Source organism: Geotrypetes seraphini, chromosome 2, assembly GCF_902459505.1.
Source record: "Geotrypetes seraphini chromosome 2, aGeoSer1.1, whole genome shotgun sequence".
In the NCBI taxonomy this organism is placed as follows: domain Eukaryota; kingdom Metazoa; phylum Chordata; class Amphibia; order Gymnophiona; family Dermophiidae; genus Geotrypetes; species Geotrypetes seraphini.
This window is the reverse complement of record NC_047085.1, coordinates 421,850,916-421,872,296: the sequence shown is the minus strand read 5'-3', so window position 1 is coordinate 421,872,296 and position 21,381 is coordinate 421,850,916. Positions and strand designations below refer to the sequence as shown.

The following is a 21,381-nucleotide window of genomic DNA, read 5'->3' as shown; positions in this document are numbered from 1 at the left end:
AGGGGAGGTCAGAGATGGAAGACAAATGTGCAGGAGACCCTGGTAAGTGAGTTATCAGAAGACGTTTGTTGAAGAGCCTGGGATCAACATGATTTGAATAATGACCAGACAACAAATGGTAGAAAAAATAATTTTATTTTCTGATTACAATGTGTCAGATTTGAAATGTGTATCCTGCCAGAGCTGGTATTAGACCGCGAACGTGACCTAGGATTTAACAGAGAGAGGAAAAGTCTTTTTTGTTTATTTTGTTTGTTTACACCACAGTGCCAGTGTGGGTAGGAGAGGGCAAAGGGGGTGGAGTGGGTGAAGAGGCTATAAAATAAACCCACCAGGATGTTTAAAAAAACACCTAATTGGGCAGGAAAATTGAAACGAAAAATCAATTCAAAAGGCGGATTCGAATCAAAATTTTTTTTTCCTGAATCGGGCAGCACTAGAAGGCACCAGCGCTAACAAAGTATGGGCAGTATCAAGACTTGCAAAAAGTTTAAAGTGAAAGTACACTTTTGTACTGTCTGTATCGGGTTCCGTGAATGATTTCACCTACATGTGAGAATATACTACTTACTTGTCCTAGGATAAAGGGGTAAACCCAGAACTGGATCAACCTGCTAGGTAAATGTTAAATCAGCTAGCAACCTAAATTTATCATTCTTTAAAGGTACATGTGAAAGTATGGGGTTTTTTTGTAATTTAATTTTTTATACTGTATACTGCCTGCAACTTAAGTTATTGAAGTGGTACAGGTGCAATAGGACTGTTGTAACAGGACAGAATACAAGTTTCAGCTGCTTCTTTTATTTGAAATTTATTAAAGTAATATGATTTAATGATACACATAAAATAAAGAACATTTAACATTATCAACTTTAAACATTTTCTTATGGTTATAAAAGATAGCAATTACATACATATGTATACATACATACATATGAGTACAAACTTAATTCAACGTCCTCAAAATACACGAGAGGTTTATGTCATCACATAAATTCTTGCATGCTGTAGAAATACTGACCTCTGATAAAAGCATAATGATATCCATTTTATAAAATGTATTTTGTAAAAAAAAAAATGTTTTAGCTGAGGCAAGCTGATTGCATTAGAACATGCATTTAGTGCATAGACAGCCAGTTTAATTAAGCAAACACATTTTTTTTGCTTCTTGTAATTAAAGATAAAAGGTACACTAATTAAAATGCTGGTATTGGTGCAACTCTATATCTACTTTAACTGTGGAGTTTGCACCAATAATCAAAGCAAAATTATATAGGTAATTTGATTAATATAACATTGATAGTTATAATAGACTCCTGATGCAGGCTTTTGTGCCAAAACACAGCTGTGTTAAGTCCTGTGTTATAACAGCACAACTGTTGTATTTATTAATAAACTGAAGTGACTTTTACATCTTGGACTCTCTTCTTGTTGGATCTTGTTACAGTAATTTAAATATTACCATAGGCATAAAGTACCAGTGTTTTTTCTATCTGCTTTTGGCATGAATATTTTAAAGGCCAACAATGCGTGGCAATTTTTGAAAATACAATCTAGCATACAGTACTTTTCTGCCCTAATCTACAGATGCCCTCAGGAAGTCCTCTGACAATGCTGCTAAAATTGTGTGTGCTTATTTTTAACCATATGGAGGCTGATATAGTAAGGCGTGCGCTAAAGCTCAGTTTTTCAAAGGCAAGCATAAAAATATTTTTATACCTAATGCTGTATATAAATATGCATATAATCCCCCAATTCTACAAACACTAAAACATTGCATGTGTAATTTTGGTTGTGTTCCCAAACTGCGCGCACAATTTTGGTCATGTACCTAAACTGTGCTTGCAATTTAATTGAACAAGCTAATTAGTGCCAATAATTTGCTTCTTAACAAAGCAATTATTGGTGCTAATTCAAATCAGTTACAAGTTACGTGTGTAAATTTAGGCGAGAGTCGAAGTGACGTCGAGCTCCTGGATGACTGCTTGATCTGAGAGCTCCGTTGGGACCGAGGAGTAAATAGCGCTTTACAGCCTCTTATTGGGCTCTTTTTGTAACTCGAGGAGTTCTTCTACTCCTATCAGTATGTCAGCGAAGAAAAAACTAGATAAGTTTTGATTCCCCGCAGGGGATGTGGATCGGGCAGAGAGTAATAGCGGAGGGTCGTTGGTGAGCGCTATGAAAAAAAAAAATGGCGCCGGTGCCCTCGGAATCCAAAGATGATGAATCTATTCCTGAGCCCTTGGTAGAGTCGGAGATCACGTCGCTAGTCCTACAATCGTGGTTTTGGGTCCTCAAAACTGAACTTGTGGGGGTTCGCCAGGATTTAAGGGCGACCATGGCAGAAAGCCGTTCGGAAGTGGTAGAATTAGGAGGATGGGTAGCGGCTACCGAGGAGCACGTTTCGGATCTGACCCAGGATGTTATAAGAGTGCGGGCAGCTCAAGATCACACGGATACTACAATGCAAGCCTTACAATTACAGGTGGAGGATCTTGAAAACAGATCCCGTCGCTGCAATTTAAGATTTAAAGGAGTGCCAGACAATGACGAACATAAGGACTGTGCAGCCCTGGTTCAGGATATCTGTGCAACTCTGTTAACAGAAGTGGGGACGCCACACTCGGAACAGATTGTGCTGGTCAAGGTGCACCGTAGCTTGGGACCAGCGTGCAGCATAGGACCTAAGGACATTATAGCCTGTTTTGCGGACTTTGGACTTAAAGAACTGATTTTGCAAATAGCCCGCTGTAAGCAGGACTTTAAATGGCATAACATTGGTGTGGGCATTTTTCAAGATCTTGCCTGGGCTACCCTGCAGAAGCGTCGGTCCTTTCGGGAGGTGATGCAGGTGCTTCGTTTAGAGGGGCACAGATACAGGTGGCTTTTCCCATTTGGAGTGTGGATAACCATTAATGGGAAATCCAGAAAGGTCCAGGAGGTGGATGAGGCTTGGACAGTATTGAAGGAACTGGGATGCAAAAATGTACCTGATATTCCGAGGCCGGTGCCCAAGATGGCGGAAAAGAGAACACAGGGTCTCTGGACGACGGTGACCCGGTCCAGTTCCAAACAGATGAGAACTAATACTTGACCAGCTCTGTTGCTGGAACTGTGGTTTTTGACTCTGATATAGGGGAATCCTTTTTGAGGTGGACTTGAAGCTTGATGTTTTTTCATAGGTGGTCACTTTTTTGGATTTGAGGGTTGACATGTTGTATTTGATTGAACTGCTACTTGTTTTACTTAGGTTTTAGCTTTGCTATTAATGGTAGGAGGGAAGATCCTTCTGCATATTGGTTGAAGGGGGGTTGGGGAAGAAGAGGGGAAATATAAGTGGAATGGGAAGGCTTACAGTTGGGGACTTTGGTGGCCTTCAGGGGAGGGAGACATCACTTCTTTGTTCTGGCTGTCCGGAGGGCGGACCAGTCAGAAGCTATAGGGGATGGGAGAGGGGGAGGGCTGGGGGGTAGGGGGAGATTAGGTGGAGGGTTGTTGAAATCTAGCAGAACTCTCTTGATGGGCTCTTGGAATGTTAATGGTTTAAATAATCCAGGAAAGAGAAGTATTGTTTATACAGAATTGCAGAGGCTACATTGGGATATTTGTCTTTTACAGGAAACTCACTTAAGGCCCAGAGACAAGCGTCTGTTACACTCAACTCAGTTTGATATGGTCTGGGCTCATCATGCTCCTAATCCTCAGCAGGTTGGGGGGTTAGCTATCTTATTGCGCAAAGGGTTGGGGGCGGTGGTGGATCAGGTATATAAGGATGTAATAGGTAGATGTTTGGCTATACAGGGAAATTTGTTTATGGTTATCAATGTTTATGGTCCTAATTCTGCACAAGCAGCTTTCTATAATAACTTGCAAGAAGGGTTGAGTGATTTTGTTAAGGGGGCGATTTTCTTAGGGGGGAATTTTAATGTGTGTCCTGATGTACAATTAGATCACTCCAGAGGGGGACGCCACAAGGGTGGTAGACACAGTAAAGCTTTTTTGAATTTAATGCATACTCTAGGGCTTATAGATTGTTGGAGACTTTTTCATGGTCCCATCAAAAATTATACTCATTACTCTCATGCTACTCACACGTATACTAGATTTGACGATATATGGGCTCATAGGAATTTATGGGGTGCAATTAAACAGGCAGAGATAGGAATGATGCAAATCTTGGATCATGCTCCAGTTTTGATTTCTTGTACTGGGCTTAGGGTGAATATGGGTAATCGATTCTGGCGCCTTAACAAATCTCTCTTGGGGGTTCCTAAGATTTTACAGGAGGTAAGGGACACGATTACAGTATACTTACATGAAAATAACAATGGAGAAGTTGGAGATGGGATGCTCTGAAGGCTGTTCGGGGAGTTTTTGTTAAATGGGGAGCTCGCAAGAAGAGGGATAGGGCACAACGTTCTCTTGGGCTCCGAGAGCGGTTAGTGAATTTGGAGTACTAGCATAAATTAACTCCAACTCCAGCAATATATGAGCTTTTGAAACTAGCCCGGCTTGATTTGCATCAGCTTCAATTAGAAGAAATGGAATTTCGAAAGCTACAATTAAAGCAAGCGCTCTTTGAAAGTGGAAACAGATCTAGTGCTATGCTGGCCCGATTCTTGCGAGCTCGGAGGGTACAGCATACAGTGAAGGGAGTGAAGAATGGAAAGGGGATCCCTTAAGTATACTGATAAAGAGATCCGAGCTGCGTTTGTGGATTTTTTCTCCCAACTCTATCAGGGAGGCCCACAGAGCTCTTTTGGAGCAATTGAGGAACTTCTAGATAAATTGGACTTACCTATACTGCCTCAATCAGTCTAGGAGGACATGGCCTGTCCTGTAACTGAGGGAAAGGTATTCAAGGTTATTAAAGGCTTAAAAGGGGGTAAGTCACCGGGGGGTTGATGGTCTTTCCAATATTTTTTATAAACGGTTCGGGGACCAATTGTGCTCATTCCTAGTACGAGTGTGTAATGGAGTGCGTGAGGGGACACCTTTACCGAGAACTATGGGGGAGGCCGGTATCTCATTGCTGTTGAAGCCGAGCAAAGATCCTGAGAATTGTGGCTCTTACCGACCAATCTCCTTGCTAAATGTTGACGCCAAGATTCTTGCAAAGGTGTTAGCACTGAGATTGGGCTGGATACTTCCTGATTTGATTCATATTGATCAATTCGGTTTTATTCAGCGACGTCAGGTGGGGGATAACATATGTAGGACGCTACATTTGATGTGGGGGGCTCAGACCTATCACAGCCCTATGGTTCTATTATCTATAGATGCAGAGAAAGCTTTTGACAAAATATGCTGGGAGTTTCTTTGGTCTGTGATGGACAAGATGGGGTTGGGTGGTAGGTTTGGGCAATGAATTTGAAGTTTTTATTTGGAGCCGCGTGCATGTCTTCGTATTAACGGGTTTTATACTGATTTTTTTACTATTTACTGTGGCACGCAACGTGTCCCTTATCACCCCTGCTGTTTGCTATTTATCTGGAACCCTTAGCATGTTATATTAGGGCACATACAGCTATTAAGGGATTGCATATGGAGGGCCGAGAACATAAACTTTCTTTGTTTGCTGATGATATTCTTTTATATGTGTGTGAGCCTTATCACTCGTTCCGTTTTAGTTGATGTATTTCGGGAGTTCCGTTGGGTCTCAGGATTTACAATTAATCTAGAAAAATCTGAATTTTGGGGGGTATCTGTAACGGATGAAGTGGAACAGAGATTGGTCACTAACTTTTTGTTTAAGAGAGTACAGGGTAATATCATATACTTAAGAATACAGCTTTCATGAGACTTAACGAGTTTGTATGAGCTTAATTATGCGCGGATAGTGAGTCTGGTACGAGCTGATTTGCAGCAGTGGTAGGGTCTCTGGCTCTTTTGGTGGGGACGTATTGCAGTGATTAAAATGAATATTCTACAATGGTTGTTATTTTTATTTCAAACGCTTCCATTGGCGGTACCTAGAGGGATTTTGAAAGGGCTGCACAGGGAATTTCGATCATTTATTTGGTAAGGGAAAGCACCGCTGATTGGGCAATCAGTGCTTTGGGCAGCCAGAGAGGAAGGTGGTTGCGCTGTTCCAAATCTTCATTAGTATTATTTAGCTGCGCAGCTTCATCTGGTCTTGGATTGGGTTATTGCAGAGTATAAACCTGGAGTCCAGATTGAACAGAGTTATGTAGAGACTGGTTTGTTGAAACACTTGATGTGGTCCTCTCACTCTGAGGTGGATAGGCTGCACGGGGTGTCCAATCCTTTTTTTAGCCACTTGGTACGCTTATGGGGGAAATTTCATCAGAGTGAGGGGGCGAAGTGGTGGGATTTCGACGCTGGCTCCTATTCGAGGTGAGCCTCAATTTTTGGGGGGGCAAGCTCGAGGGGTGTTTTGCGCATGGGAGGCGAGGGGGTATGTTACTTTCCGGGATATGCTTCGTGGAGGGAAAATACCTACTTTTGATGAGTTGATTAGAAGAGATGACAAGTTTAGTGATGATTTTTTTGGGGTTATGCAAATTCGTCATTTCATGAGTAAAGTGGGATGGGGAGGGGACAATCTTTGGAAGGGGAGCATTTGGAAAATCTTTGGGGGTTACTAAATAGGGACCCCGTCCCATTTCAGTAATCTATTGCTATTTGAGGGGCCAAAGGGTTGTTCATTTTTCTTTTCAGGACCATTGGGAATCTGATTTACAGACACCGTTTCAGGCGGCTGAATGAGCACAGATTTGTGAGGAGGTACACAAAGCATCGCCTTGTGTTTTAATTCAGGAAAATGCTTATAAGGTGTTAACCAGATGGTACCTTACCCCAGATCGGGTACATCTTACGTATTCGCAGGTACCTAATATCTGTTGGCAATGTGGGGTGGCATCTGACTCATTTTTTTCATATTTAGTGGGACTGCCTGGTAGTCCAGGCTTTTTGGTTTATAGTAACTACTGAGTTAACACAGTGGACACAGGAACCAGTTCCCCTTTTGCCACAGGTCTGTTTATTGGGGACCCAAAATCTGCAATCATGGCCCTGGCAGACTAAACTGATGCGCTTGGGTCTTGCTAGCGCTAAATGTCTCATTGCCCTTTATTGGAAACGTTCTGTTGCTCCTGCAAAGGAGGAATGGGTACTTAAGTGTAATAAGTTGGCCCAAATGGAACGGCTGGCAGCCAAACATTTAGGTATTTTTAAACGGCAAGAGAACACTTGGCATAAAGTGTTCAAATGCCTTTGAGAGTTCATGGGAACCTGCTGGGTTGTATGTAGAGCCTATGGAGAGGTTATGATATTGGACAATTCTCTGAGTAGGGTGGGGAGGGGGGTGGGAAAGCTTTGGTGTTTGATTAGTGAGCTTTGAGAGGGAAGGTAGGGGCTGGGGTTGGAGTTTAATGGGTCTCTTTTATTTTGTGTTGAAATGCTTAGAGGGGCATGTTAGGTTTTACTTTGTATGTTGTTTTTGAGGGCCCATTCAGAGGTGGTGGTAGTCTAAGCTTGTTTTGGTGATTTTCTTGTGCTGTTTTACCAATGCTTCTTTTGTGCTGTTTTGCCAGTGCTTATTTTGTACCTTCGCATGATGTTTTCATATATATAAAAAAAAATTTCTAATAAAACATTTAAAAATTTAAAAAAAATTTAGGCGAGAGTCCAAAAAGGGGGGAAGGGGGATGTAAATAGGCAGCTTGGGAGCCTTACTTTCAGTTACGTGTGTAGTTACAGAATATGGGCATCCATGCCTAAATTTAGATTCAGGAATTTGCTGCAAATGACAAAGCCTAAGTTTAGCTGCAGTTCCCGGATGTAAGTGCTATTTTAGAAACTGCCTAACTAAGCACAGCTTATAGAGAAAAGTGCTTTGTTGGGTGCTATATATAACATATAGCGTGATGTGTACAAGCACCTGGAAAAGCACTGCACAGTTTTCTTGTGTGCTAAACTTCTTGGGAGAACAAGGGCAGCTACAATAGTGCAGAACCCATGCTAAGCTGTGCACCAGGCCTCCTGCACTTTATTACATCAGCCTCATTAACAGCTAAACCTTTTGAAAAACCAATTCACATGAATAGAAAGCATCTTGACTGCAGAAATCATCTTTCAAAATTACCCTCAAAATAATCCATCAAAAGGAATACCAGTTTCCAGAGAAATCATTCTCCATAGTCAGTTACTCTGCCTCCCCTGTGGCCAGTAGATTCACTGAAATTTCCACAGCTGCTCAAAACTGAAACAAGATCAGCCTTTGATTCATTTTCACTGTTGGTACTCACAATTCAGAGTTTATGTGTTACAGTACAAATTATTTTTTTTGATACAAAAATAGTAAGTTCATATGTTGCCCTTTTTCTTTTAAGAAAAAGCATGCAACATCTGTACAAAGTAAGAATTCTTTACAACATGAAAATGTATTTCTCTACATAAAAATTTGTATCTGTAGAGAATGCTGAGTAAACTCTTCCAGCTACCTGTACCCATATTTTTCAGTCAGATTTCTCTCATTTGGTGTTAACTGACCACTTAACTTCATCAGCAGTTTCACAATGAGTCCAGCCTATATATAAAAAAACAGAACAGCATCTGGTCAGTTTATCTGTCATTTTAAAAGTATAAAATTACATTAATTAATGGTGCTGCAATTAATTTTGGTTTTAATACAGGCACAATGTAACAAACCTAGGATGAGATGCACTTCAAGAAAGTGAGATTAATGGAGTTAACCTAACTTTATATTTGTCTTCTGTAATTTCAGTCTATCTCCAATTTCTCAGCTCCAGGACCGAGCCAGAATCTAATAAGTCAAATTAGTAATCCTACAACCTTCAAAGGCAAAGTGATTTATAGCAGCACCTAATGCAGTAGTCTGGAGGGGGGAGGGGGCTTCCAGTTATCTCCTTGCCACACTCGCTTCTTCAGCGGCTTGTTGGGAGACGCGCAGCCGGCAGCGGTTCACACGCTGCACATAGCTGACCCTGAAACTTTCTCTCTGATGTCAGAGCTGACATCGGAGGGAAAGCTTGTGAGTCAGCCATGTGCAGTGTGTGAATTGCTATCTGCACATCCTCCCAACAAGCCGCTGAAGGCAGATGGAGCAAGTGTGGCTCAAACAAATAAGGATACACGATCTTTCTGGGAGAAAGGAGGGAGGAGAAATGAGTGCGTTGGGGCATTGTTCTGGGACAACGGCTGGAAGGCAGGGAGGGGGCACGAACTTGACTCAGAAGGAAGGGAGGTGGCATGAACATGGGACATAGGAGGGAGAAAGGGGACACTAACTTGGGACATAGGAGGGAGGGAACAGAAAGGGAGAATTGTTGGGCATGAGTGAGAGGGAAAATGATGGTGGTACATGGGGAAAGGAAGAAAGAGGAAAATTGGGCAGAGAGAGAAGTAGAGATGAATGGGGAAGAGAAGGATGAGAAGGAGAAATGTTGGATATGGTGGTGGAGAGGGAACAGAGGGACAGATTGAAGGGGATGCAAGGGGGAGGAATATTGGACATAGTGGTGGAGGGAGAGATGTGGCATGGTACTGGAGAGGTGTGATAGAAGGAGAAATGGGCAAGGGGCTGGTAGGTAGTGGTAAAAAATGCTGCATATGATCTGGGGGATGAGAGAGGAAGAGATGTGGACTCATGGAGGGACAGAGAGAAAGATGTTGGTTGGTGAAGGGAATGAAGTCTGGAGGAGAGGAAGCGTTCAGGAGGCAGAAAGAAAGAAATATTGGATGCACAGTCAGAAGGAGTGCAACCAGAGACTGATTGAAATGTGTTCATTTTGCACTATATTTTTCTGTTTTTCTCTAGTTGTTACTGAGATGACATTGCATATTTTAAAGTGCTCTGCCTTGACGTCTTTGAAAAAAAAACCCTGAATATAATGATAATTTTTTTTTGTAAAGCTTTATTAATTTACATTAAACAGCACTTATAGCCAAACAAATATTAATACAAAGTACATTCCCCCCCCCTCTCTGGATGTGTGTAGAAATCAACTAGGAATTAAAGGTTTATTCGATTAATCAGTTTTAACAAATGCTGCTAATGGACCTCATGTTTCTTTAAAAACTTTTATTATGTCCCGATTGTTCAGCATTCATTCATTCATATCTATAATATTGACAAAGAGTTTCCCACCAAAAAGTAAAGTTCAATCTGTCCTAGTTCTTCTAATTTCTCGTTATTAACTGCATTGTCACCCCCATCATAATAATAAGAAGTCTGGGGTTTTTTTTTGCATCAATTGGACTAGGTTTCAATAAAGTCGCAAATAAAACAAGGTCATAAGACAGTGGAATAGAAGCCTCCAAAAAATAATATAATGATAATTAATATTTTCTCTACATAAAGTATACTTTGGTTTTTTAATTTTTTTTTTTATTTTGTGGTTACCATTATGTATTAATAAGATTATATTGTGTGTATATGAAAAATGGATGGAAGAAATTGCATTATAATCAGTACTATTATTAAGGGGGTGGGGTCAGGGGGTAGAGCCTGTTTGGGTCTGAGGTGGAGCTTGGGCAGGGGTACTCAGTTATGTGTTAGACTTAAGGGGTTCTTGGCTTGAAGAAGTTGAAAAACTGACCTACACTGCTGTTCTCCTTTGTACCCTTTTAGCCCATTACACAAGACATTCCTTAGCTAACCAATAGGCTGAGGGGGAAGCAGGACCAGAAGCTTAGGAGACATCAACCTTCTGTCCTGGTTTCATCTGCAGCCTATTGACTAGCTAAGGACTGTCTTGACTAATGGTGTCTCCTAGGCTAAGGATGTCTGACCAATAGGCTGCAGGAGGAGGCAGAAGCAGTAGTTACAATGACCCAGCCTTACTTCCTATATTCCCCTGCAGCTCTACATCAGGAAGATTTCAGCTGTGATGTCTGAGTAGTGCTGTAAAAAAATATTGGGGATGCTCTAGCACCCAAAGAGCTGGCACTTATTGACCCCAGGAGTTATCTGATACTATTCAAAAGCAAAACAACAAAAATTTGAATGGTACTATATTGACAAAATAAACAAATACCAAAAACCATTCACAAAAGTCAAAAAAGGAACACCGATTCCAAAACTACTTATTAAAATGTAATATAAACCTTAAATCTTATAAATATTTAGATACTCAATGATTTAAATTATTAATTAATTAATGCAGGGACAAGCCTCAGACTTAGGAGTAAATCTTCCCAGCTGGGACTCATTCAAGAGAAAAATGAATTAATCTCTTGTCTCCTTATAACATCACTGGCTAGTTCCCCACCTCCCTACTAAAATATTTATTTTATGCTTTAATTTTGGTAGGGAGGTGGGGAACTAGCCAATGATGTTATAAGGAGGCAAGAGAGTAATTCATTTTTCTCTTGAATGAGTCCCAGCTGGTAAGATTTACTCCCAAGACTGAGGCTTGTCCCCGCATTAATTAATTAATAATTTAAATCATTGAGTATCTAAATATTTATAAGACTTAAGGTTTATATTAAATTTTAATAAGTAGTTTTGGAATCGGTGTTCCTTTTTTGACTATTCAAAAGCAGTCATTAGTAGTAGGGATAGCTTTGGGTTTAATCAAAATAAAGTAAAATATTAACAGATACTATTGCCCAACTAGATGCTTGAATACCAAGGTAAGTACCCTCAGATGGTGCTCCAGTACTAAGAGAGAGCCCACCATGAGCTGAGAGAATGAAATATGGGGCAGTTGCATACACCGAAGCTAGCCTATTCTGAATATGGGACTAAGACTGGCAAAGCATTAGCTTTAAATGGTGAAAAAGCTCCAAACCCATAATGGAAGAGACTATTATAAATAACAAAATTACAAAGCATAATATATAAACATGGAATAACGTGACAAAACCAACATGGATTTAGTCAAGCGAAATCTTCATTTTTAAAATCTGTTTATTGACATTTTAACAATAGAAAAACACAAATGTAAAAGAAGATTGTACATCAAATATGATACATATAATAGTGTGGATGCCACGAAGGAACAATAAACATCCATAAGTAATGAATCAAACAAAAAGAGATATGAAGCTATAGAAGTGGAGATAATCTAGAACAGGGGTAGGAAAACATTTTGACCCGTGGGTCACAATGGGTTCTTAAATTTAACAGAAGAAGGGGTATGATGTGGCAGGAGGAAACAGCACTCCCGCGGCTAAATCCTCACAAATTTTCTTTTTGCGCATTGTGCCTCTCTCCTATGTCCTTGGTGCCCCATTGCCTCCTTCCTATATCCTTGGTGCCCCTTCCTATGTCCTTAGTGCCCCAGTGCCTCCTTCCTATGTCCTTAGTGCCCCAGTGTCTCCTTCCTATACCCCCAGTGCCTCCTTCCTATGTCCATGGTGCCCCAGTGCCTCCTTCCTATGCCCCCAGTGCCTCATTTCTATGTCCTTACTGCCCCACTGCCTCCTTCCTATGTCCTTAGTGCCCCCTTCTTCCCTCCCTCCCCCAATCCAACCTGCACCAGCTGCATTTAATTACTTCCCGCCATCCCCCGAAGTCATGCCAAAGCCTGCCTGCCCCCAAGCCGACCCACCACCGATTCCTCCTCCCCCCTCCCAGTCCGGCACCCACCCATCTATCAGTCTGCTCGCTCCCCGCCTGTCCGTCCGCTCACCACCGCCACTCGCCCACTATATTTACTTACAGCCCTGCTGGTGCCACAACGAAGGGAAGGGCCAGGCGCATACCCACAAGCCTTCTCCCGACGTCAATTCTGACATAGGAGAGAAGGTCCGGGCCAGCCAATCCAGAATTGATGTCGGGAGGCTTGTGGGTACGCACCTGGCCTTCCCTTCATTGCGGCACCAGCAGGGCTATAAGTAAATATAGTGGGTGAGCGGCAGCATGCAGACGGACGGGCAGCTCTTGTATGACGCATTTAGAAACCCTGCCTTACGCTGCAGACAAGGGCAAACTACTGCCACCTCTGACGCCACGGGTTGGGTTAAATAGCTAAATGGGCTGGATTTGGCCCGCGGGCTATAGTTTGCCCATGTCTGATCCAATTCTTCAACTCTTAACCGCCACCATAGAACCATTCAGGCATCAGGCAACGGCTCCCTCAGCTGCCAGATCGGAGCAACTGAAAATCGGTAGGTGAGCTCAAAAGAAGCAAACACCAATGAAAACAGCAGAGACAGAACAAAAAAAATCAACAAAAAAGAAATTTAAAAGAAAAATCAACAAAGGCAAAATAAAACAAAAACAAAAGCAGGACAAGGGAGATAGCACAGAAGATGACCTAACTGGCCACCATCTTGTTGGAATATTCATTTCTATCTCTATCTCTACCTCTGTCTTTATATTTTTATCTTTACTTTTCATAAATTGTTTCTTCAGGTACTTTAGTTAGATTGTGAACCTTTGGGACAGTTAGGGAATTTCCAAGTAACTATCTTATTTATTTTTATTTATTGTATCTTTGAATGCATCATTTTTGTAAACCGCTTAGAAACATCACAGTTATTAGCGGTATATAAGAATTAAATTAAATTAAATCTAAAACACCCACGGAGACTTTATGTATATGGCATAGCATAGCAGATACAGCTAGACTAGTGGTGGGAAAAAATTAGGATTGACAATTATAAATAGCAGGCAAACCAACTGAAATGTATCTAGAAATTAGGGGCGTGAGGACACATTCTTAAGTGGGGACCATATTTTATTAATTTTATAGCCCTTATTTGTAAGGGAGTTGGCTTTACATTCATAATTATGAATCATCAGAATCGTCACCCACCAGAAGGAGGTATTTAATAACCGAGCTGATTTCCAGTGTGAGAGAATCATTTGTATAGTAATTGCAATAAGAATATCAAATAGTTTAGGACGCCATTTATCTAGGGCACCAGACAGGGCGAGGGAACGAAAGAGAACAATATCAAAAGATAATTGGGAAATTATAGGAAGTAAAGTGCATATGGTATTCCAGACTGATCTCCAGAATGGTTGGATGATAGGGCAATCATAAATCATATGTTTGAGATCACCCAAGTGATTTTTACAGTGCCAGCATTTGTTTGAGCCCATTAAGTGAGCCCTATGTAGCTTGCTGGGAGTCCAATATGCTTTGTGATACAGGAAATATAATGATTGCATTAGATTAGTGGACAGAGTGGGGCGTTGTGAATATTGGAAGAAATATAACCATTGATCATCCTCCCCTGTCCATGTAGATTCAGAAGTCCATAGACATTTGATACATGAGGATGTAGATGAAGCTGGTGACACAAAAAATGTATAGAATAGCGAAGTGGTGTGACCATGAGAAATACCTACTCAACAAAATTCCAGAAATTTGGATATTAGAGGTGTGTCAGGATGTAAAGGCCATTTTAAATTCTGCTCAGGACTCTTTCTTAAAGGATTTATCTCATCCATCCTTATACAATTCACAGTAGGAAAACTTAGGCTCCCCCATTACAGATACTGAAATTATATCAACCATTAAGTCTCTCTCTTCCCAAAAGACACCTGATGTGGATGGTCTCCCCGCAGAATTTTTTTAAAGCTTTCAATACTGCTCTTGCTTCAAAGTTAACGTCCCTATTTAACTACATCTGGCATAACCCTAATGACCAAGATTGATTCGCTGAAGCTTTAGTGGTGATACTACCGAAACCTGGACAGGACATTACTAAGGTGGAGAACTACAGACCCATCTCACTTCTTAACTTAGACTGCAAAATCCTTGCCAGGCTTTAATCGCTATTACCGTGTTTCCCCGAAAATAAGACAGTGTCTTAAATTAATTTTAGGCCCAAAAAATGCACTAGCTCTTATTTTTGGGGTATGTACATTATCACCTCTCCCTTCCTCTCCTTCACCCCAATTCTTCTTTTTTCCTTTTTCTTCCCCACATATGCAGCATCTTCCCTCCCCTCCCTCCCATCCCTCGTGCAGCAGGACCCTTGCCCAGCTTCTATCCTTCCCTTCCTCCCATCCCTTGTGCAGCATGACCCTTATCCAACTTCCCTTCCATCCCTTGTGCAGCAGGACCCTTACCCAGCTTCTATCCTTCCCTCACTCCCATCCCTCATGCAGCAGGACCCTTGCCCAGCTTCCCTTCCCTCCCTCCCATCCCTTGTGCAGCAGGACCCTTACCCAGCTTCTATCCTTCTCTCCCTCCTATCCCTTGAGTGAACACCCCCTCTGAGAACCCACCCCTGCAGCCGAACCCCCATCCTTCCCTCCCTCCCATCCAAACCCGTCGACCGCGAGCGAGCCCTACATACCTCCCTAAGCAGCGTCGGGCTGGCAGCACTCTAAACAGGCTGCTTCGGCCTTGTACATCCATGAATTCACTCTGCCTACCTGTTTAGAGTGCTGCTGGCCCAACGCTGCTTAGGGAGGTATGTACTAGGGCTTACTCATGGTCGGCAGGGTTCGGATGGGAGGGAGGGAAGGATGGGGGTTCAGCTGTGCGGCGAGGGTGGGTGCTCGGGAGGGAGGGGGGCGGTGCTCGCTCAAGGATTCTGCTTCACAAGGGATGGGAGGGAGGGAAGGGGAACTGCCAGCGAATCCCGGGACTAAGGCTTATTTTTGGGATAGGGCTTATATTAAGACCTACCCCAAAAATCCTGCTAGGGCTTATTTTCGGGGTAGGTCTTATTTTCAGGGAAACACAGTACCTACTCTTATACACCCTTATCAGGTTGGTTTTATGAAAGGCAGGTATATTGGTGATAATGCCTGCACCTTTCATGATCTTATAGACTTAGCTCAATTAGATAAAAAGGCTGCCATTGCCATTTCACTTGATGCCGAAAAGGCTTTTGATAAGGTAGAATGGCCTATACGATTCTCTCCGATGGTTTGGTTGTGGTAATGATTTTGTACAATGGATTAAGATACTTTATACATCTCCCATATCTCATTTTAAAATCAATGATACTCTTTCTGAAGAAGTGACACTGTCTAGAGGCACCTGGCAGGGATGTCCTCTATCTCTTCTTTTTAATATTTCACTTGAGACCTTTTTGATAGCTATAAGAAACTCACCACTTATCCAAGGAGTTTCGTGTAAAGATTCTCAGTTGAAAACCCTTGCATATGCCAACGATCTACTTATTTTTATTACTGAACCTAGTACCTCCATTCCTGCTCTACTCCAGACTGTTTCTGAATTCTCTGGGTATCGTATTAATTGGAATAAATCAGAAGCAATGCCTTTGAACGATAATACATTTCAATCTGATTTAGGTCATGTTGTGTTAAAATGATCCCCAGTACAATTAAAATACATTGGCATTTTATTTCACAAACACAGAGACAACCTAATGTCCTTAAATTTAAAGTCTCTTCATGCTAAAATCTCTGCTCTGACGTCTTATTGGTACCCATTTAATCTTTCATGGTGGGGGAGAATATAAGCTGCTAAAATGACCTTTTCTCCTATTATTAATTATGTGTTGGATATGCTTCCTAGACTTGCCAATCGTTCATTTTATAAAGACATCGACACTCTCCTTTCCAGATTCATCTGGCATAATAAACCCCCTCGCATTGCTCTTTCCACTCTAAAATTACCTAAAAAACATGGGGGATTGAGATTTCCTATTTCCGTAAATATCATCTTGCCATTTTTCTGAGATATGGCACTTTATGAATGGTTGAACAACCAGAGTTCTCTGCTCCACTGTCTTGGCATTCTATAGAATCATACCTAGCTTCCCCAACTCCTTTAAAATTCATCCACCTTCAGGATAATCTCAAACACCTAACCTCAAATGACACAATTATGTTTACTAAATAAGCTATACAAGCCTTTGAAAAAACCTCTCCTTCCCAGAGCAAACACTCTCTTTCTGTCCCTCTTTGGCATAATCCCAATATTACTTTTGGTGGCAAGCCGATTTGTTGGTCTGCATGGACAGAAAAATACATTTGGTATGTTAACTAACTTATCCATGATAATTCCTTCTTAACTTTTCAACAATTGCAATCTAAATATGGTCTTTCCCCTATGGAATTTTACAGATGGTTCCAATTACACTTCTCCCTCCGTATCCACAGGGATTAGGGGCAGAACCAGCCTGCGAATATTAAAAAACCACGAATAATATTCGGGCCTGTTCTGCCCCTAACCCCCACTTCCCCCGGCTATTTTAAGTCCTGTAAGCCCCCCCCCCCCCCTTTAAGCCTTACCTGGTGGTGTAGTGGGTTTTCGGGGCAGGAGCGATCTTCCCACGCTCCTGCCCCGTGCAAATCGCTTATAGGAAATGGCTGCCTTGAGCTCCCTTCCTAGTCTTGACAAAGTATTGAATGCTTTGTTGATTGAAATGAGCTTTAGAGGGTCAGGAAAAACTAGACAGTAATTATTAAAAGAATGAAGCGTCCATGCAGACAACTAGGGAATGGTTAAAAAGAAAGGTAAGAAGGACAACCGAGATGAAGGGCTTTAAATGTAAGAATTTAAAACTTAAATTGAATTTAAAGGAAATTGATAACCAATGTATTTGCATCAAGAGGGGAGTCACATGGTTGAATCTCTTAGTTCTACAGAGGAAGCCTAGCCTTGAGGGTAGTAGAACCCTCTGAAATGTCATGCCCTTCTCACACACAGGTCCTAGAGTGGAACACATCACAGGGTTCTACTGTGGGGCATGTCATAGGGTTTTCCTGCTTTTAGGACCTGGCCTTACGTGTTTCTGTTTTAGACCTCCAATCCGTCCAGAATTCATCTGCATGACTCATATTCCAGGAGAGCTGCTTTATTCACGTTACTCCTCTCCTAAAGTCACTTCTTTGGCTTCCCATCTGTTTCTGAATACAATTCAAACTCCACTTACTGACCTACAAATGCACTTTCTCAACTGCCCCTCACTATCTCTCTTCACTTATCTCCCCCTATGATCCCACCTATCTGTGCCCTTCTCTTCAACTGCCAACTCGTTAGTTACTTATACAGGCCAGCTCTCTCCGGTGTTGATAAAGGTATAGAGCACGAGGAGCTGCAGCAGGGAGGAAGGGAAGTGCTAGTTCCTGCTCAATATTTTTCTGCTGCTGCCATGCCACCCCTCCCACTCCTGATGCCTATTGCAGAGGCCTCTCTGGCAGCTAGCATACAAGAACATGGTTACAAGTCGTTTCTCTGTGGTATTATATGCCAGTTCAACTGGGAGAAAGGTGATTATAAACGTGTGGTGGGATTACCCTTGTTTACAAGCATTATGGAAAGAAGTACTGGGGGGTCAATGGGTAAGTTATAGGAGCCCAGCTAAAGCCTCAAATGGGGGTCTCAGTTATTGAACTGTCAGGAACTGGGGCTGGACAAGGACTAAGTCCAATTTATAAAATGGATTACTAAGCAACTAGATTAATGACTGCAAGAATAGATCCAAAAAGAGAAATTCCACTTCACAGGATGAAGTGTACATTTATGTATCTGAAATGATGTGACTTTCTGCACAGTTTTGGGATGATCTGGAGTAGGTTGAGAGAATTTGGGAGCCCTATAAGCTATGGCTTTCCAAGCAGGAAAACTTATGTGAGAGGTAGTGAGAACTACCCTCTGAGGATACTTAGGTATTGTAACATTAAAGGTGAAATGTGATATAGTGTCTTTTCTTTTTTCTGTTTGTGCTCTCTGCATTTTTTCAGTATGTTAACAGTAGGATTTTGGAATAATCAGGACTATCAAGAAGGACAAAGAATAGTTTGGGAGGGAGGCAGGAATAGCTAGATTCAATCACTTTCTTATTGTTAATGAGTGACTTGATATTTTAAAGAAACACTTACGTACCAGTGTGTCATTATGAACTTGAAATTTAAAGAAAAGGAGAGACGGAAAAGATATATTTGGGAGGGAGAAAAAAGCTGCAGTGAAAAAATTGGAAAATAGAAATGAGAGAAAAATTAAGAGGAGAGAAACTGAGAAAAGTAAAGAATCTTTCTAGAAAAAGTAAGAAAACTAAGGGCCTGATATTCAGCTGGCAGTGATCAGTATTTTGCTGACCTCCACCGGCATTAAACTCAGAAATTCAATGCCAGGCCATGTCCTAGCACTGGCATTAAATTTCCAGGCTTCTGGAGTCAGTTAAATGCATGGCCAGTTAAGTGCAATATTTAGCGCTTATCCTGCTTATGAGACACTGCATAAAGAAAGGAATAACTTTTATGTGGTCCTATTTTTGCAGTTAATCTGGCCAGTTAAGTGCTGAATATTGGCAATGGCAATTAACTGGCCAAGTGCTGATTCCGCCCTGGAACACTCCCATTTCAGTTCATTGCTAATCAATTATTTTCAGTGACACTTACCAGTTAAGTGACATTGAAAATTAGTAATTAATCCCAAATAGATGATTTAACTGGCCAGAAGTCATTTCTGGGTGGTTAAATTGCTTTGAATATTGACCCCTAAAATGGTAAAAAAAAATCACAAGAATGATTCATACACACAGGGCTCTATGTAGTAAACGTTTTCCCCACAGAAAAATGTTTAAATATTGATATGTTTTACAGAAAAATCATAAAACATTTTGCATTACATTATAAGAGAACTGTACCATTTACTCTTCTAACCAGTGCATCACAGATGATCTGGGACTCACAGAGAAAGGGATGTGGGAAAACACAGGGAGATTAAAACAGTGAATGGGAATAAAAAGAGGCCATACAAGAAAAGACGTGTAAAGGAGAAAAAAATTATCTGTTCCATGCTTACCTGTTTGGTGTGAACTATAAAACTCATTTTGTTTTCCAGACTATGGATTTGAAAAACGGTTTCTGCATCTCCCAGCTGCCACATGAACTACCATCCTTAAACTAATAAGCAAGGCCTGTAATGAAAAGCAGAATTGCTCATGTACATATTTTAGGATGCCAGTGTAATCTCTCTACTATATAAGTATCACAAGCCACAAATCAATTGAGCTGGCAGCTGCCGCTCTTCCCACCACTGGCTCTCAGCATGATCGCAGTTCGGAGCCATCAGCTAGACAGAGGGGGGAGACAGGCAGCTGCAGCCTTTCTTTAGGGGGGGGCAGAGGGAGCTGCTGTTGTGCATTTGCTGTGTGAATGCACAACAATTACTGGCAGCTCCACAGCTCCTGGAAAATTTTCCCCATAAAAGGTTTGCGGGGGTGTGGGCATTCCTTTTAGTGCATCACAAGAAGAGCTCATTAGATTAATGAGCTCCTTGTAATGCATTTGCTTAGGGTTCTCACTGGCTGCTAAGAGGATCGGTAGCAGCCATGAAGAACCCTTTTGTGCATCAGAAGCTGAGCTTCTATGCCAGTAGGACTGCTTTAACAAGTTTTACTGGCACAGAAAGCTTTTGAGCATTGGGGCCTCAAAGACCAGATATAATAGTAACAAAACAGATGATGGCAGATACAGGTTATATAGCCTGCCAAGTATTTTCCTCCATACTGCTAAAGATATATTTAGTTGCTTCGAAATTTGGCTGCCTATAGGCAATGATATTGAAACCACTATCCAGACAAGAAACTTTCTATCTGTCCTAATTTTATCTAGATATTTATTTGGTTAGTGGTCAGAGTACTATTGCTAACCTGACAATTCCGTTCCACTTAGGCTTCACCTCTGGACTGCAAAAGGACTATCAGTACCTCTTTACCCTTTAAGCCAGGGGTGTCAAACTCAATCACATAAGGGGCCCGAAATCTAAAACACAGACTAAGTTGCGGGCTGAATTTTTTATTAAGATACTTAGGGGTCCTTTTATTAAGGTATGTTAACTGATTTAGCGCGCACTAAAGATTAGCACATGCTAAATGTGCACCTTAATAAAAGGACCCCTTGGTCTTAGTAGGAATATAGGGTTACAACTTCTCCAACCCCATGCCAGCTCTGTAATGTTAACAAAATAAATAAAAAAGACTTTTCCTCCCTCTTTTAGGTCCTAGTTCACGCCTGCTGTCTAACACCAGCTCTGGCAGGATACATATTTCAAATCTGACATATTGTAATCACAAAACAGAGAATAAAATTATTTTTTTTCTATCTTTTGTTGTCTGGTCTCAGGCTCTGGTTGTCTTCTGATAACTCGCTTGCCAGGGTCTCTTGACCATTTTTCGTTTTCTTCTTTCTCCGTGCTAACCATGCATCTTCCATCTCTTTCCTCTCCTTCCATTTCCCTTCCCTCCCCCGGAGGTCTGACATCTTTCCTTTTTTTTGTTTCCATCCCTGCAGCTGCAACGATGGACCCCACCATCTCTCCTTTTCTCAACTACCCTTTTATCCACCATCTGCTCCCTCCTTCCCCACCACCCCAGGGTCCACCATCTGTTCCCTTTCTCTCCCAACTACCCTCCTATCCAGTATCTCTTTCCCCCCCCACACCATCCCTTGTGTCCAACTTCTCTCCCTTCTGTTCCCTCCATCCTATTGTCCACCATCTCTCTCCATCT

At 41.6% G+C, this 21,381-nt stretch overlaps 1 protein-coding gene across 2 annotated transcripts in view; it reads right to left on the bottom strand.

Annotated features, from left to right (window-relative positions):
- Positions 1–439: 439 nt before the first annotated feature.
- KRIT1 (KRIT1 ankyrin repeat containing) overlaps positions 440–21,381 on the bottom strand; it is a 178,879-nt gene continuing 157,937 nt past the window's right edge. The window contains exons 14-15 of one of the 2 annotated variants that reach the window (XM_033931158.1): positions 19,674–19,788; positions 440–8,551 (exon numbers count right to left, since the gene is read on the bottom strand). In XM_033931158.1, coding sequence (XP_033787049.1) covers positions 19,714–19,788 — 75 coding nt within the window. In that variant the 3' untranslated portion in view covers positions 440–8,551; positions 19,674–19,713. The remainder of the gene's footprint in view (positions 8,552–19,673; positions 19,789–21,381) is intronic. The other variant, XM_033931157.1, reaches the window with a different exon arrangement.